General features: G+C 43.5%; 1 protein-coding gene across 10 annotated transcripts in view; it reads left to right on the top strand.

Moving 5' to 3' along the window:
* Window positions 1-19,222, top strand: part of SIK3 (SIK family kinase 3) — a 237,990-nt gene that overhangs the window by 176,729 nt on the left and 42,039 nt on the right. For all 10 annotated transcript variants that reach the window (XM_027578751.1, XM_027578744.1, XM_027578745.1 and 7 more), the window contains 2 exons: window positions 10,689-10,813; window positions 11,362-11,485. In XM_027578751.1, coding sequence (XP_027434552.1) covers window positions 10,689-10,813; window positions 11,362-11,485 — 249 coding nt within the window. The remainder of the gene's footprint in view (window positions 1-10,688; window positions 10,814-11,361; window positions 11,486-19,222) is intronic.

Here is a 19,222-nt window from a genome sequence, read left to right as displayed (position 1 = left end):
AAAGATGTTTGATATGATTTCAGTCTTCTTAAATTTACTGAAACTTGTTTTGTGGCCTAACATGTGATCTGTCCTGGACAATGTTTCATGTGCATTTGAAAAAAATGAAGCATAGAAATTCTTCATAGGGCTTCAGGCTTTTCTTTGATGTCATAAGTGCACTTTGAAACTACAAAGTATATATATTTAACTTTTGAATATACGTTGACTCTGTTCTCTTCTTTGCCTTAAGTTTCTGTTATTTTTTTATTCTTGTATTTTACTTATACTGAAGTTGCCCCCTCTTCTGTTTTTCCTGTATGTTGTACCAGTGTCCGGTCTGGTAGTGTTCTTCTTCCTGAGCCATGTGAGCTAAACTTGAGCTTATGGTAGTGTAGTTTATTTTACTTGTGTCCCTGAATTAGAATGATCCCAGGTTGACATGAGCTGAGGAAATAGAGTACTTCAGTATTCCTTAGGATGATGTTAATTCTAGAAAGCTAAAAAAAAGTTATTGAATACAAAGTGACTGTGGTTTTAAAGGAATTGTTAGGCTCTGTCTATTCTCTGGCTTGTTACTTATGGGGATTTGAATAATCAAAAGGTTATCATCAGAAAATAAAATACGTTCTAAAGTTAGGGGAGAGTTAAGAATAATTAACTGAAAGATTTGCCAAAATTATGTCAACTCTCAGTTACCCAGTTTTGTCTGTTTTACTATCTAGGTTTTTTTTTTTCCTTCCTCCTCTTCTGGCCATCCAAGTTTTTGTGTGTTTGTTTGTTTTGGTTTGCTAGTTTTATTAAGCCCGTTTACCTTAGGTTGGACATATTAAAGGAAAAGAAGGGAGATCTAAATCTCCTCAGTGTCGTTGTTCTTTGTTAGTAACTCTTATTAAATTAGGGAAGTAGTAACATTATAGAAAAAAATGAATTTTTAAATTATAAGTAATGTGTCTTAGCCCATTCTGGCTGCAGTAACAAAATACCACAGCCTGGGTAGCATGTGAATAACAGAAATTTATTGCTCATAGTTCTGAAGTGATTATATAGATCATTAAAATATTTACTCCTTTTAAATTGTATTTGACTACAACTGTAAATTTTATCATTGTATATAAAGTCTTCATAGTTTACCGTCCTTCATTTAGGACTGTGGCTGTCTTCAACAAAAACTTCAGTGAGCTCTCTGTTTTAACAAGTAGCCCGCAGTTCCTGGCCTCTGAACTGTTCACAGAATGCCGCTCTGAGCTCTCAAGCCTTCATTTCTTTTTTTATCCTTCTCTCTCTTTTCCTCTTTTTCTCCCTCCCTCTCTGTTCTTGGTTAATTAGTGAATCAGTTGTAAAATACTGAGTGCCTTGTCTTCTGCAGCGCACTGTTCTAGGTGGTAAGAAGTCAGTGGGGAGAAAAAGAGCCTAATCTCTGTTCCTCTGAGCCCTGATGATGATGGAGTTTAGATCCCAGTGAAGTTACTCTGAATGGCAAGAAATAGAAGTGGGAAGAGAAAAAGGATCCTATTCTTTTCTCATTTTTTCTTTGCTTATTATGAAATACTATATAAGTAAACAGAGCTGTGCAGTAACCATATACATACACTTTAATGAAAGTATACTGTAAAGCAAACACCTGTGCAATTACCACTTGGATCAAGAATTAGATAATTTCATCAGCCCAGACTGCACCCTCTGACCCCAACCTCATCCTTGCTCTAAGAGGTAATCACTGTCTGGATTTTTGTGTTTTACCACTTGTGTAATGCTTCCCTCAGGAGTTTTGTTCCACAAGGTGCCATATTTATTGGATATAATGTGCAGTGGGCTCATCCTTCATGTAGTTTGCTTGTTCTTGAACTATGTATGTATGGAATCATACCAAATATATTATTTTGTGCCCTGTTTCACACAACACTATTTTTACAAGATTTCTCCATGCCTGTATAGCCGTGCTTTATTCACTTTCATTTCTTTATTGTATTTCATGATACGAATATAGTGCAAGTCATTTTTCCATCATGTCTAGTGATGTATATTTGGGTTGCTTTCAGTTTGGAGCTCTTACCAATACTTGCATGAACATTCTTTTCTTTTTTTTTTTAAGATTTTATTTATTCATTTGACAGAGAGAGACACAGCGAGAGAGGGAACACAAGCAGGGGGAGTGGGAGAGGGAGAAGCAGGCCTCCCGCCGAGCAGGGAGCCGATGCGGGGCTCGATCCCAGGACCCTGGGATCATGACCTGGGCCGAAGAAGGCAAACGCTCAACGACTGAGCCACCCAGGCACCCCTGCTTGAACATTCTTTTTTTTTTTTTTTTAAGATTTTTTATTTATTTATTTGAGAGAGAGAGAATGAGAGAGAGCACGAGAGGGAAGAGGGTCAGAGGAAGAAGCAGACTCCCCGCTGAGCAGGGAGCCCGATGTGGGACTCGATCCCTCGTGGCCCCAGCCGAAGGCCGTCGCTTAACCAACTGAGTCACCCAGGCTCCCCTGCTTGAACATTATTAAACATTTGTCCCTGTGCAGTCCTAAACATCTAAGAGTATAAACCAAGGAGTGAAGTTGCTGGGTCATACATTGTGTCTGTGTCCAGCTTATCCTTGTACTGCCGAACCGTTGTCACGTGTGTGGGGGCGTGTCCCTTCCTGCACACGCTCACCAGTGCTGGGTGCTACTCTACCTTGTAAGTTTTACAGTCTGGTGAGTGTGTGAGTGTGGTTTTAGTGTTTTTATTTTTCTCTGTAATAACAAGGCTGAACTCTCTCTCCCATCTTTTTGCCTTTTTTGTGAAGTGTGCTTAAATAAATCTTTTGCCCACTTTTTCTGGTGGGTTGTCTTACTGATTTATAGGAGTTTTTGTTTCACTAGTAAGGATGTGAGTCTTTTGTTGTATGTGTTATAAATGTGTTCTTTCGTTTTGTGGTTTCTCATTTTACTCTTTTTTAAGCTTTTATTTGTTTACTTATTTTAGAGAGAGCGAGCGTGCGAGCAGGAAAAGGGGCAGGGGGAGAGGGAGAGAGAATTTCAAGCAGACTCCATGCCAAGTGTGGAGCCTGAGGCGGGGCTCAGTCCCAGGACCCTGAGATCATGACCTGAGCCGAAACCGAGAGTGAGACGCTCAACCGACTGAGCCACCCAGGCGCCCCTCTCATTTTAGTCTTTTTAAAACATCTTTCAGTCAATAGATATTTCAGTGTAATTTTAATGTAACCAAATTTACCACCTTTTCCTTTATGATTAGTGCTTTTTGTTTCTTGGTTAAGAAATCCTTCCATCCCCCGAGGCATTAAAGATACTCACTTTTATTATTTTATAAAAATTTTAGTAGTTTTACCTTTTGCACTGAGTCTGTGATCCACCTGGAATTGATTTGAGGATATAGTGTGAGGAAGGTGTCCTGTTTAATTTTTTTTTCCACATGGAAAACCAGCTGTTCCCATGCCATGTATTGAAAAATTCGGCCTTTTCTCAGTGATATATAGTGCTTACAGTTCTTTCCAAAGTACTATTTTTAAAGAAACCTGCAGTATGCCTCAAGCACAATATGACTTTGGGAATTACATAAGCAGAGCAAAGGGTTGAGAGTGAAGAATAAAATGAAAAACAGAATGTAATAACTAAGGCATTTGGAAGTTGTGCGAAATAGTTATGGGATGTGCATTTACCTCCATGTAAACATACATAAAATGCTGAAAACACAGTGTGGGTGTGTGGGTGTGGGCTTTGAGGGCATCCAGGCTGGCATTATGGGCTCGGCCTTGTTCTTAGGAATTTTTTAAACTTCAAATTTTGCCATGTTACTTAATAAACCTCACTTTGTTAAGATCAAGTGTAGAAACCTCACTTTGCCAGACATAAAACAAAAATAATGCTCATCTTGATGAGGTAATAAATACATGGCACTGTGACACAGCACTTGGCAGAGTGTCCTTTACAAAATGTCTCCTTTATTCTGTATAATTGAGAGTACCACATAAATGGGAAAAGTGCTGCTCTGAGAGAGACCAGGCTGGTCTGGTTCTAGGTCTTCCAGATACCAGGCTCTCTCCAGGGTCGTGCCACTTGGCTGCATGGCCAGGTGGCTCCTTTCTAGGTACCCTGAATGAATTTCCTGATAGTCGAGACCTTTTATTTATTAGTTGTCATCAGACTTGGTAAGAAATACCTTATGCGCTCACAGTATGACGTGTGGGTGATTCAGAATGAATCTGGATTATGTCCGTACAACTTAGCATTGCATTAGGACAAACTGACAGAAATTCTGAGGGGAAATGATCCCATTTCTAATCTTGAGTAATTATGTCACCATAGTTTTCCGCCAGACGCAGGTCGCAAACTACTTGGGTGACGTCATATGTCGCTAGGGACCACCTTTTCCTTCTTTGACATGCTTTTCTCCTGTCTCCGCTTCCTCATTGTGATGGTCTTTCTCTCTGCTTTGGCTGCATCCTCTTTCTCTTCCTGTATCCATAAAGCAGGAAGTACTTAGGGGTGCGTTCTAAGCCTTAATTCCCAGCCATCCCCTTTTCTGCACTTACTCTTTCAAAAAATTCTTATCCGTTCAATACTATGACTCAGGTCCTCAGAACATCTCAATTTGAATTTCTTCTCACCTCCTTTAACTCAGGATAGAACAAATATATATATATATATATATTTTTTTTTTCTTCCCAAACCAACTACTACTGTCTAGACTTTCGTGTACCCAGACTACCCAGATGCACATGGTCATACTCTCTACTTTGCCCTCCTTTTTATCTCATGTGTTCAGTCTGTCCTCAAGTACCATCCAGTCTTTTTTCAAAGTAGTCTTTGAATTGTCTTTCTCATTTTCTTTTCTTCTGCTTTATCACAAGCCTTCTGCTTTACCTCATGTCTAACTAGTCTTGCTTTCAGGTTAATTTTACTGCATCACCTGCCAGCTCTAGAAGTTCCTTATTGCCAGCGGGAGTGGTCCTCAAACTTCAGAAAGAGTCATGTTTTGTTTGTTTATATTCACATGTTTAAATTCTGTCCAGGAGATCCAGTAGGGCTGAGGCGAGGTTTGTGGGTCACTTGACATCTCTAAAACTGCACTGGGGATTTCGATGTACTGACAGGATGAAAATCAGTGATTCCGAGAGGACAAGAGGTTGGGAAGGGGGTGCTTGTGATTCGATGTAAGTAATTATCAAGATAATAGTTTTTTATTTGGGTAGTAGATTCACTGGTGCTCATTGCGTTACTAAAAATAACCATTTCTAGGAGAAAATACAGGGATGAATCTTCGTGACCTTGGGTCAGGTAGTGATTTCTTCACTATGACACCAAAAGCATAAGTGACCTTAGAAAAAGCTAGATAAATTGGACTTCATCCAAATTAAAAACTTTTGTGCATCAAAGGACACCATCAAGAGGGTGGGAGAAAATTCCGTAGAAAGGGAGAAAATATGTAAATAGTATCAATGGACTCGTATCCAGAGAATATAAAAAACTCTTACAACTCAATAATAAAAAGACAACCCAATTTAACAATGGGCAAAGGACTTGGATAGACATTTTCCAAAGAAGATATACCAGTGGTCAGTAAGCACATGAAACAATGCTCAACGTTATTAGCCAACAGGAAAATGTAAACCAAAGTCGTAGTGAGATACCACATACCCACCTAGGATAGCTATAATTAAAAAGAAAATGGCAGTAATAAGTATTGGCAAGGATGTGGAGAAACTGGAACACTTGTACGTTGTTGGTAGGAATGTAAAACGTGGCAGCCATTTTGGATAAAAGTTTGGTTAAATCCTCAAAAATTTAAACATGGAGTTACCATACCATATGATATATATCTCTATATATGGATATATCTAAGGGTAGATATAGTTATATATAGATACATGTAGATACATATATATCCTTAGGGTATAAGTTTATGTGTGTGTATGTGTGTGTGTGTGTGTGTGTGTGTGTGTACCCTAAGAAATGAAAAGATACACTCACAAAAAACATACAAGAATGCTCATAGCAGCATTATTCATAGCACTGAAAAGTGGAAATAACCTAAATGTCCATCTACTGGTAAGTGCATAAATGAAATGTAGTATAACCATACCATGGAATCTTAGTCAGTGGTAAAGAAAGGAACAAAGTCCTGATAGATGCTAAAACATGGATGAGCCTTGAAGGCATTATGCTAAGGAACAGAAGCCAGACACAAAGTCCACATAGTGTATGATCCGTTTTATAGGAAATGTCCAGAATAAGCAAATCCATAGAGACAGAAAGTTGATTAGTGATGGCCTGGGGCTGGGCTCCTTGGTGGGAGAGTTGGGGGAGAAATGGGGACTGACTGCTGATGGGTATAGGGTTTCTTTTTAGGGTGGTGAAAATGTTCTAAAATTGATTGAGGTAATGGTTGTACAACTCTATGAAAATATTAAAAGCCACTGAACAGTACATCTTAAGTGGGTGAATTTTATGGAATATGACATTTATCTCAATAAGGCTAGAGAACAAAAATCTGAGTAAAAACAAGCCATGTGTGGAGCAAGGGTGAGAGTGTGCCCCCACCTGCTCCCCATGCCGCCTCCACAACAACCCAGCACTGGGGAGTTACTTCCCGAAACTACCAACAGAACCCAAAATAGACTGGTTGGAGTTTCAACTGCTTTCATTTTTTTCCTTCCAGTCTTCTTAAAATGTGTAGCAAAATGCCCCTCAAAGGTAAGCAGCTAAGAGAATAAAGAGGAGGTATTCTTCCTGATCTAGTTATTCAGTCCCTGGAGTGTAGATTAGAAGGAACGAAACTTTGAAAATGCGTTCCAGATTAAGTATGTTAATAACTTGAGGTTTCTCCCGCATGAGTAACTTAAATTTTCAGGAAATAAGTTAACGTTATCGGTGAATGGACAGTGGGCTAGCCAGAGCTGTAACTTACAAGCCACACGGCAGTACTGCAGAGGTGCGTGAAATACTTGCTAGCAGAGAGGATACGGCAGCAGTCTGCTTTCGGTGAAGCTGTGAATTTACAGTAATATGTGGATTGAAGAAGGAGGGTGGGTGATATTCTGTTAGGTTTGGTACCTTGAAGAGTGAATTGGGATAACCCAGGATCATTCATTGGAGGAAGCTGGCTTTAATGGGAAAAAAATAAAGTGTCATAGCAGGCAAGGAGAGGTGGATTTTGCTTAAATGTGCAGTTAGGAGTGGGAACAGCATGTGGAGTGGTTACGGGAGACCCCTTGACAGGTTTGCAAGACTAGAGGATTTTTGCTTGGTGTGTAATAGGAAACAAGGGCAAGCAGATGGTGGGGGGGTGTTGTTGAATCTTACTGAAGAAATCTTGCTTTTGGTCCCTGGTCTAGCTATCGAAGCCAGCCCTCTGGTTGTAACATGCTGTCAAAGCAGGTGCTTCCCCAGATGTGGATCCCTGTGGTTGTCAGGCCCCGATCATATCGTTCATTCTTGCATGCTCAGTTCTCATATCAGCGCCTCATAGCAATCTAGGCTTATAGCCCCCACTGAAGATGGTTCCCTTTGCGATTGTTTCCTTAGTCAAGATTTCCTGTTTGGTGGATAGAATAAACATGCTGATGGCCATTAAGTTTGTGCCTTCCCCTCCCCAGCAGAGTAAATGGGTTAAAAGGTTGGTAATTGTAGATAGAGCATCCATGGTTCAAAATGAGAAATGTCCTATATATTTTAAGCTCCTTATTAGGAAAATTTTAAACCTACTGCTTTTAATTAATTGCTTGGCCTGTTGTGTTCTCCATTCAAAGTACAAAAAAAACCTCCATGATTCTATCTTCTGGACTTCACTAAGGAGTCCCACTAATGTCAGAGAGCATGCGTTACTGCGGATACCGTCTGCACGTCTCTTCCCTGTGGTGCAGAGGAAGGCCACCCATGGAAAGGACCTGCTGAAGAGGTGTGCAAGCCAGTTAAAACAAAACAAAACAAAAAAACCAATTAAGTATCCTCTTTCTAGAAAATTCCCAAAGACGTCTGCTTTGCTGAATCTCATTTGTTAGGGTTCTTAACAACCTATCTTCACTCTCGGAAGAAAAATCTTAACAGGTTTCAGCGCATGCAGACTTTAGTAAATTAAAGCTATTGGGTTTCAAAAGTTGTAGGTTAGTTGGTAGAGCTTTCAGTGCAGTTGCATTCATAGTTGACATTTAGTAAGTACCTGTTGTGTTTAAACACTATTATATCCAATATAATTTGAGAGAGTCGGAGATGAATAAGGTATTCTTAAGGAACTAGAGAGAGTGTATGTTTTTCAGGAGCTAGGAGAATAGGGTATGTATATGTGGAATTAACCAAAATAAGGGAGAAATACGAAGTAATAGGGGAGTACAGAGAAGGTAGAGGATATTTCTTGTAGGAGGTCCAGGAAGACTTAGCAGAAGAGGCATTTATTTCCCGTTGATGAAAGAGAATATTTGATTTCATATAGAAGTAGCTGTAAGTGTTTCTAATGATGGCCCTGACCTCTAAGCCCCTTGTGATCATGACGTTAATTTTAGAACTGTGGGCTGAGAGCTAGGACGTAGAGGCTCTAGTGGCTGGCCGGCTGCCGTTGTAAGGATGAGAAGGCTCCAGGAGCCAGAAAGGGACGGGAGGCTTGGCCTGGTGATTTTATTGCCATTTCATTCAGTGACCCTTTCTTGAGTCCCTGCTGTATATGAAAGCACTGTGTGGAAACGGGTGAGTCCAGCTGTATTCTCCCCGCTAGTGGAGGGCATAAGCACATTATACAACTAAGTATAAGATAAGGCAGAGTCGTTGGGGTATAGAGGTATAACGAGGGGCTACGGAAGCACAGAGGAGGAAGCCATTGTCATAGTCTTTTGTGGTGGAAATCAGTTAAGGCTTCATACAGGAAGCAATATTTGACTGGGCCTTGGAAATGAGTGATCTCTCAAATGTGGGAAAGAAAGGAAAAGGCGGGGGGCGCCTGGGTGGCTCAGTTGGTTAAGCAGCTGCCTTCGGCTCAGGTCATGATCCCGGGGTCCTGGGATCGAGCCCCACATTGGGCTCCTTGCCCTGCTTCTCCCTCTCCCTCTGCCTGCCACTCCCCCTGCTTGTGCTTGCTCTCTCTCTCTGTCAAATAAATAAATAAAACCTTAAAAAGAAAAAAAAAAGAAAGGAAAAGGCATGGCACAGAGAGGAAGTAGCCGAAGGAAGGAATGTAAACGCAGAGTAGTCTAGCAATGCTAGAAGGGCCGGGGGAAGTTGGAAAGGTGGGTGGGGCTGGGCTGTGGAGGAGCTTGAAGGACAAGGTTCAGAGGGCCAGACTGTTCTGTGAGCAGATGGGAGCCCCCCGTGTTTTTGAGTGAGGAGTTGACACAACATTATTTGCGTGACTGTCCCCATGCTATGAATGGATGGCCTCGAGGGAAATGAATTGGAGGTAGTGAGCCGTGTGTGAGCCTCGGTCGGAGAGAACACGAATATGAGCTGAGCTGGTAGGAATGGAAATGGAAGGAAATAGATTCAGGGCACACAGGGTAGAAGCAGGAAAAGTTTTATTACCAGTTGGGAATGGGAAATGAGGGGGAGGGAGAAGGGAGACTCCAGTGCTCCCAGTAGCTGGGATGGTAATGCCATTAACGAACATTAATGGGAACATGAGCAGAAGAACAGATTCGTTTTTGGAAGATGGCGAGTTTGAGCTCTTTCTTCCCAGGTGAGTATTGGAAGCTCAGGAATTTAAGAGTGGTACCAAGACCAGAGATAGAAACTTGGAGAATTATTACCAAACAAATGATAACGGAAGCTCTGGGACCAGAAGAGGCAGCCTTAGAGCAAGGAGAGAGATAAAATCAGCACAGGCCTTACAAGAACACACGTGCTGTAGGAGAAAGGAGGGAAGCAAATAGCAAACGGAGACCGAGTTGTCCAGGGGAGTAACGCTGGGGAGGGGAGGGTGAGGAGGCGCTTAGCCTTTTCAGGCACTGTCACCTCAGGGAATGTGGTAGGCCTGGGCCAGGAGGGAGTAGGCTGGCTTCCAGACGACTTATCCATGTAAACACTTACATACATGAAGTATTCAGAAGTCAGCGACTCTCTGTCCTTTGGCCTGCCATCTTTGCTCATGTTCTGAGCATTCCTCTCCACACCTCACCTCTCCCGTCTCTCATCTGCTGTCTCCTAAAACAGCGGGAGGGGAAGAAAAGTAGGGGGGAAGCTGAAGCACAAAGGGACTTGGAGTTAAATTGTAAATATTCCTGTTTCAGTGTGTAAATAAGTTGCCTATTCTTCCTTTCGAGTAAGCCACCTTAATGATAATAAAGTCACTTTACCTAAATTTTCAAGTCCGTGTGTCTCTAGCGGTCGGAAATGTGTTTGTCATAAGAAGTAAAAATAATAGGAAAAGTCTGGGTCCAGGTGAGCAGGCTTTCAGGTTGTTACTGATTCTGGTGTGGCCTTAACATCAGTCACTATCCAATGTCACTTATGGTCTGAAAGCAACAGGCACGCTTGGCTCCCTCAGTGTGGCTTTCTGAAGGGAACAGTGTTGGTTCTGCTGACATAAACCCGTCATGCGTACTTCAGTTAACCAGGGGTCTTTGGCATTCCAGCTCATCTGTATCTCCCTTTCACTAGTATGTTACATTCCAGTGGTGAATTTCTAAATGGTCTCTCTTCACATTGGATGCTCAAATGTAATGCTCCAGAGCCTTTGTTCAGTGACTAAAAGCTAGTAACGTGAGGTGTGTCCGTTTGTCTTTCTAGATTTTGGCTTCAGTAACCTGTTCACTCCCGGGCAGCTGCTAAAGACCTGGTGCGGCAGCCCCCCCTATGCTGCACCTGAGCTCTTTGAGGGAAAGGAGTACGACGGGCCCAAAGTGGACATCTGGGTATGTACTGTCTTCTCTCAGTCCCTGGGCTGGTGGTTCTCCTTCACTGGAAACAGCGCCGTCACCCTGGGGGACATTGAATACTGCACCCGAATCGACACCTTGACCCCTGTGCTTTGAATTCCCAGTTCCTTGTACGGAGTCTTTCCTCCAGCTCTTGTCTTATGGACCGAGCCACTGATTTCAAACTTCCCCTTGTGCATCTGCAAAAAGAAAAAACAACCCAAGAGCAAGCTTGGATGGGTGCCCTTGCCAAGAACAGAGATTCTTTCTGTTGTTGCCACTTGCCTTCTCCCTCGAGGATGAGTCCTGAGAGAAATTCTAGATATGTTACCCAAAATTAATGTCTGGAAGCAAAGAAGAATGTTAACTATCCTAAAGATGATTGGCCTTGACAATGCCTCATATTATTTCTCACAAAGAAAGGAGAAAAAGTTAGTTCCATTATCTTGTGCATGACTCACCATCATCTCCATACACATACTATAATGGCCTCTTTTGTTTCCTCTGATGCGATTAATTGTATGTACTCTCTGTTTGGGATGCAGAGCCTTGGAGTCGTCCTCTATGTGCTTGTGTGTGGTGCCCTGCCATTTGATGGGAGCACACTGCAGAACCTGCGGGCCCGGGTGTTGAGTGGAAAGTTCCGCATCCCATTTTTTATGTCCACAGGTAAGGGAGTTACCAGCACATAGCAGTGATGGGGTTCACAGATGCTGAGTTCTCGGAGGAATTGGGTGACAGAGTATAAATGACCCACTTAACAACCTTTCTTAGCTCCAGTTTGCTGAATTGGTGCCTCCGGAAGCCAGGTTCTCCAGGAACACGGTGTACAGGCTGTGGCGTCCAGTGGCCCCCGCCTGAGGTGGCCTGAGTTCGGAGCTAAGCTCCGCCTATAGCTACTCGTGTTGTGCGGCTGATGGCTAACTCTGTCTGAGCTTTGGTTTCCTCCTCCGTAAGTGGCTGGCAGTTTTGTGAGGGCGTTACTCTGAAGACTAATTTAAATAGCCTGTGGAAAGAGTCGTTAGGCCCATCACATAGTTGCAAGGCAATAAATATTCCTGTTTCACCCCTGTCCCACTCTTTTTCATGATAGTATTTCCATCTACTGGGGCCCTGCCGAAATGTGGCCGTAGATGCCAAGGATGGAGCAGGCTTTGTGTCTCAGTCTTGGCTGCTGCCACATTTCCTACTTCCGTGACCTGTATCCCCCCAGACTCAAATAAAAAAGTGTTTTTCAAATGAGTGGGCAGTAGGGTAGTAAGTAGCTCGTGGAAAGATGTAACACTCCAGACACAGATACCCAGAACCTACAGTATTTCATCACCATTTCTGTGCACGTGAGGAAGGAACAGCGCAGAGATTGTACAGTAAGCAGTCTCGTTCATTTTGCCTAAATATGTTTTCAGTTTAAGGAACGACATACAGAGTGTATGGCCCGTGTTGGCAACACAGTATAAGCACATGGGAAGTGCCTTTTAGAGTAAATAGGGGAAACTTTTTCTAGATTTTACCTTAAGTCTCCTTAGCTTTAATGGTTTAATAGCGTGTCTGACAATGATAAGTGCTGTGAGAAAAATAAAGTAGAGAAAAGGGGGTCAGGGCTGGTGGGTGGGAGGTTATTTGAAAAGGTACGACCAGGGAACCCCCTTCACTGAGAAAGTGACGTTTCAGCACAGACGTAAAGAAGGTGAGGGAATGAGCCATGTGGCCTAAGGCCGAGCTTTCCAGCTGGCGTGGGGGGGTGGGGGGCAGCCAGCGCAGAGGCCCCTGGGAGGGAGTGTGCTGGAGTGTTTAAGGAACAGGCCGGGGGCCTCTGTGCTTGAAAGGAGTGACAGGGACAAGAGAGTTGAGGTCAGAGAGGCGAGGGAGAACTTGCTTTTAGGGCCCAGTCAATGGACAGACCTGAGTTTTTACTTTGAGCCAAAGGCAAAGGATCAGAGGGTTTTGACATAAGAATGATGCGGTCTGACTTTGGTTTTTTCCCTTGTATTATCAAAATTTTCAAACACACAATAAAAGTCAAAAGCATGTGACTACGATTTTTTTTGGTTTTGTTTTTTAATCACTTTGGCTGCTCTGCTGGTTAAAAGGGTTAGGGGCTAAAGGAAGGGAGGCTTTTGCAATCATCCAAATGAGAGCCACCAGTGTGGCTCGTTCCCAGACTGGGTGTGGAGGTGGTGGAGATGGTAAGAAGTGGTCAGATTGAAGAGATACTCCATACTGTGTGGCAGGCACCATTCAAAGCAGTTTGTAAACATTGACTCATTTTGTTATTACAACAACCCTGTGAGATATGTAAGTCTATCACCCCCATGTTGCAGTGATAAAACTGAAGCCAGGACGTGGTTAGCAATTTTCCCCAAGATAACGCAGCTACGAAGTGGCTAAACTAGAATTTGAACCTAGGCAGGCTGGTTCCAACAGCATTTATGTTGAATTTGATGTGAGAGAAAGAGGCACTAAAGGTAACTCCACGGGTGTTGGCTTGAGCAATTGGAAGGATAGATTTACTGCTGACTGAGATGGGGACTACTAAGAAGAATACTTAGTTTTGGAGAGATGTTTTAGATCATTTAGTTTGAGATGCACGTTACACCTCTACGCTGAGATCCGGTGTAGGCAGTTGAATACAGGGCTGTAGCTTAGCTGAGAGTTGTGAGCCAGGGATGTACATTTGTGAATCATCGGTGCATAGATGATATTTACAGCTATGGCATGGGATCGCTTTATAGGCAGTGATTATAGAGAAGGGGTCCAGGGGTTCATCTCCGGACCACACTAATGGTCAGAGATCAGGAAGATGAGGAGGGATCGGCACGGGAATCACCAGCGAGGTAAGCCAGAGGGGCTGCCGTCCTAGAAAACAAGGAAGAAAATGTTTCAAGGAGGAGGGAATGAGGAACTCTGCCGGGTGCTGCTGACAGGTGACAGAGGATGAGCGGGAGCTTTGGATTCGGGAAGGTGGAGAGCAGTGACGGCGTTGGAAGACGGTTTCGGTGGAGGGGCAGGAGCACAAACCTAATTTGTGTGGCCACGACAGAAAAGGAATGGAGGGGAAATGGCGAAAAGAAATAGGCACAGCCATCCCCAGTTTTACTTAAAAGGCAGCAGAGATGGGGTCCAGCAGCTCGCTCTTGCCAGTCCTCAGTGATCCTGGTCATCAGCCGCTGGGGGTCCTCGGTCCTTGTCTTCATGACTGCCCAGCAGTGCTTAGCACTCACCCGCTCCTTACTTTCGTCCTTTTTTAAACATAAACTTTATTTTTTAGGGCAGTTTTAGGTTCACAGCAAAAGTGGACAGAAAGTGCAGCCAGTCCCCATATACCCACGTCCCCTCACTCAGAGCCTCCCCACGATCGGTATCCACCAACAATGCGTATTTGTTACAGTCAAGCATCCTGCATCCTACATCGACACTACATCAGATTATCATCCAAAGTCCGTAGTTTCCGTCAGCACGGTGTCCTTTCCGTGGGGTCCATTCTGTGGATTTGCACAAATGTATGATGACATGTATCCACCGTTATACCCTCACACAGAGCAGTTTCACTGCCCGAATAACCCTCTGCACCTGCTGACCCCTTCCTCCAGCCTCTGGTACCACTGGTCATTTTACTGTCTCCCTAGTTTTGCCTTTTCTAGAATGTCATATATAGTAGTTGGAATCCCACGGTATGTGGTCTTCTTTCATTCAGTAATATGTACATAGGGTTCCTCTCTGGCTTTTGGGGGCTTGGTCGCTCATTTCTTTTTAATGCTGAATAACATTCCATTGTGTGGATTTACCCTGTTTATCCATTTGCTCGCCAGATATTGTGGTTGCTTCCATGTTTGGGCAGCGATGAATAAAACTGCTGTAAAGTTTGTGTGCAGGTTTTGGTGTGGATCTAAGCTTTCAACTCCTTTGGGCAAATAGGAGGAAGTGTGATTGCTGGATTGAATGGAAGAATAGGTTTAGCTTTTGTAAGAAACGGCCAAGCTGTCTGCCACGGTGGCTGCCGCACTTTGCATTCCTACCGGCGGTGAGTGAGCGTCACCTTGGCTCCGCATCCTGGCCGGCGTGGTGTACTGTCATGCTCCGGAGGTTTGCCCTGCTAACGGACGGATGCGTAGTGGGTGCTTGTGATTTTAATTTGCAGTCCCCTGATGATGTGTGATGATGAGCCATCTTTTCATATTTACCATCTGTCCATCTTCTTTGGTGACTTGTCTGTCCAAGTGTTTGGCCCATTTTTAAATCAGGTTGTGTTTTCTTATCCTCGAGTCACTCCCTACTTTTTGAAACACTTTTTTCTCACTGCTTCTCAGACACCACATTCTCTCGTTTTCCTGCTGTCTCTGGATGCACCTTCTCAGTCATCTCCGCCAGATTTCCTTTTCTCTGTTCATCCTTAAGTCTTTTCTTCTTTATACCATCCTTCTGAGCCATCTCTACTGCTGTGGCTTCGGTGAGGACTGTCACGTTCAGTCCCCTATTAACGCTCAGTCAGTTCTGTGGCCCAGACCTCTCCTCTGGGATGAAGGGCGACTTAACCCATTGCTACTGATCAAATTCACTTTTACGTCTTGAATTAACATCAATAGAAACATTTCAAAACTGACTTTAACTCCCCCCTCCCTCTCCTTGGTTGCCTGTCCCAGTGAATGGCGCACGTCACCATCGGAGCAAGGCAGGAACTAGCCTGATTCCACCTCCTCTCTCACCATATTCACAGCTTATCAGTTACCAAACCCTGTCCATTCAGCCCTCCTTTCCTCTAGCACTTCTACGGTGGTTCTCGCCTACATGAAAAATAGCCGGCTCATGGCTTTCTGGCTCCAGTCTTGTCCCTCCCTGATCCATCCTCCACGTGCTGCATGAGGAATCTTTCTAAAACAACATATAAAAACAACACACACAGACACAGATCTGATCATAACATTTTCCAGCTTAAACTTCTCAGTGGTTTGTCCCCGAAATGGTTTGCCTCTAGGCTAAAGTTCACTCCTTTATGTGGCAGGGGCACTGACTTTCAAACATTTTGACCATGACCATAGTAAAAAATATCTTTTATACTGTGACCTAAAACACACATATCTCCATATTCCTAAATGGAAGTTTTTTTTAAAAAGCAAAATGTGCCTTTATTGTGTGCACTACACTCCAATATATTTTATTCCATTACCTTAAAAACTGCAGGTTATAACTTACTAGATTGATGTCGTGACCGCTGTTTGAAAACCAATGGTCTAGAAATACCTGGTGCCTGCCCGTCTCTGCGGCCCCAGCTCCCATCGTGTATACCTAGTCAGCCTGACTTCCTTCCAGTTCCCCGAACAAGTGATGTTCTGCAGAGCAGTTCCCTCTGCCCAGAATACGTCTTCCTCCCCCAACCTGACTCTACCCACTCCTGTATTCTAGAATAAGGAATTAGTTGTGCTAGAAAAAGAATCGAGATAATTTCTACCGGTCTTCAGATCTCTGGGTTTTATTTTGTTTTGTTTTGTTTTTTAATCATGGGACTTAACCAAATTTTTTATTGTAATTACTTCTTTTATTGTACATCTTCCACACCAGACTGAGTTTAGAGAAACTATAGATGAAGCGTGTTTTTTCACAGTTGTCTAGAGCCTAGCATAGTATCTGGCATGTATGTAGCAGGACTTAGTAAATAGTGAGTAGATAGTAAATAGAAGCCTATTTAAAACCCTCCAGCGGCTTGCATTTCCACTTAGAATAAAGGTCAAAAGGCCATTATCGTGATGGCCAACAAGGCACAGCTGGGATTGGCCACCTCTTTCACGTCATTTCCTGCTACTGTTGGCCACAGGTTCCGAGCACCAGTCACAGAAGCATCCTTGCTGTTTCTCAGACTCCCCAGGCACACACATTCCTGTTCCCTAAGTATTCACATGGCTTGCTTCCTCGTGTCACTTGAGGTTTCTGCTTCAGCGTCTCCTCAGAGAGGCCTTCCTCTTTCCAGAAGTCGGCTTTAGTTTTTACCTGGCATGTACCACTGCCTGACCTCAGCTGTTGATCGCGTCCCTACTCCCTGTCCCACTGCCTCTTGACTGCAGTAAGCTTTTGTTTCTTTTCACTGCTGTATTTATTCCCAGGGCTTAGGATAGGCCCTGGGTCCTCGCAGGCACTCAGGAAGTGTCTGTTAAATGAATGAATGAAGGCTGGAGTAGGTTCGTTAAAATGCTATCAAACCTCCTCCAGAATGTACACTTGTATTCAAATAATAACATCAGTAGTAGTGATCTACATTTCTTTAGGACTTTCGAGTTGACACAGTATTTCCTATACTTGATCTAATTTGAGCTGGATAACCGTACTCTGGAATTGGTATTGATACATACTATTTTAGCATTTTACCAATGAAGTTTCAAGAAATGACTTGACCTGCCTAAAGCCACACAGGTAATGCATGACTAACTTAGTCATTTATTTGGTGTTTGACGACACCGCACTGTTGCAAAGAAAGGGCAAGATAAACAAACCACTTCCTCTGCTTTTCCAGTGTCCATAGTATTTCCTGTGAGCAACTTGGATTCCCTCTGCCCTCCACCCCCGTCCCCTTGCATCATGGCCAAAGATTGGCACTCCAGCCTTGCCAGAGCTGGCTTCAGATAGTGGAGGCTGGTAAAAAAGTTTATCGTGCTGTCAACCACATTTGTCTATTAGTGCCTAGAAATAAACTAGGTAGTATTTTAACTACTTAGAACTAATATTTGTAATATAAATTAACACAAAAGTTTAAAGATTCAGAGACTGTCGATATTATTATCCTAAATGTGGTCACTTTTTAATCCTAGACAAGTAATTCCATAAGTAGGAATAAACATTTTTGTAAAATTAAAGCCAGAAAATGAGCAACAACCCAGTCTAGGAAATGAGTAGACAGTTCTGTGGTAGCAGTCTGAGCCCTTCCGCCCTCAGGGACACACACGTGCTTGGCCTTGCCTAATGTCGTAGACCTGAAGCCCGAGACCCGGCAGACAGTGCCTTCAGAAGGACAAGGCAAAGGAGCAAATGAACTCACAAGGCTGTTTAGTCTCTTAGCTCAGACATCATAGTAACATAAAGTTTCAAGTTCACATAAAGGAAACCTACAGTCTGTCCCCGAGTCCCTTTTCTGCTTACACCTCTAGTTTCTGGTCCCAGTGGCACCTCACCAGAGCTGGAGTGAGCTCTGTCTAAGGCCGGAGCCAGCCGCTTCCCAGCCCGTTGGCTCTGCTTCCCGTACTGCTGGAGATATGGCGGTTGAGCAGAAACCTAAAGAGCAAGATCCTTTCTTTTCTCGGGCTGTTGTCAGAGACTTGAGCTGAGTTGATCATTTTTCTGCCGAAAGGATTTAGATGCTCCAGCAGAGCTGCTGTTCTCTAAATTAGCACTTGGGAGGCCAAGTGGGTAAGGCCACACCATCTAGCTGCAGTTGAATTCCAGAATTCAGCTGCAGCTGTGTGGGCCCGTGCTATACAGATGGACACAGTTAGTTCAAGAATCCTAAGCGTCTCTTTATTGTCAGTAATGTGTGGAATGAAGTGTCCTCACAACTAGTGGGTATTTCTGTGCCTGGTCTCGTGTGTTTGATACAGGCGTCCTTCCATGGGCATCCAGAGATCCACTAAAGACCTGGCTTCCAAGCTGGAAGTAGTGGCACAAATTTACAAGAAGATTTATTCGAGGCTGAACCATTTTGTACCACCTAGTTTTACAATTAGGTGTATGACTTCCCCTCTTCCCTGGAATAGAAGCCCCTTTATATCAGAACTGTGTTCTGTACATCATCATCTCCCATAAAACCTGACAGTACCTGCTATGCTGTAAACATTCTGTAAATATTTCTTTTTTTTTTTTAAGATTTTATTTATTTATTTGAGAGAGAGAATACATGAGAGGGGGGAAGGTCAGAGGGAGAAGCAGACTCCCCGTCGAGCAGGGAGCCCGATGCGGGACTCGATCCTGGGACTCCAGGATCATGACCTGAGCCGAAGGCAGTCGCCCAACCAACTGAGCCACCCAGGCGCCCTTTTTTTTTTTTTTTTTTAAGATTTTATTTATTTATTTGACAGAGAGAGACACAGTGAGAGAGGGAACACAAGCAGGGGGAGTGGGAGAGGGAGAAGCAGGCTTCCCGCCGAGCAGGGAGCCTGATGCGAGGCTTGATCTCAGGACCCTGGGATCATGACCTGAGCTGAAGGCAGACGCTTAATGACTGAGCCACCCAGGTGCCCCTCAGTACATATTTCTTAGTGAAAAACTGAATTATCACCACTCACCTCTAGAATCTTACGTCAGACTCTTCGGTTTTATTATTAAATAGGTAATTCACTGATGATCCAAATTATTCACTGGTTTTATGGGCTTTTGTTATAACGGTTATTATGTGAATGACCAGGTCACAGGACTTCTAGTTTTAAA

The sequence above is a fragment of the Zalophus californianus genome, chromosome 11 (genome assembly GCF_009762305.2).
Source record: "Zalophus californianus isolate mZalCal1 chromosome 11, mZalCal1.pri.v2, whole genome shotgun sequence".
In the NCBI taxonomy this organism is placed as follows: Eukaryota; Metazoa; Chordata; class Mammalia; order Carnivora; family Otariidae; genus Zalophus; species Zalophus californianus.
This window is presented reverse-complemented; position numbering and strand designations above follow the sequence as displayed.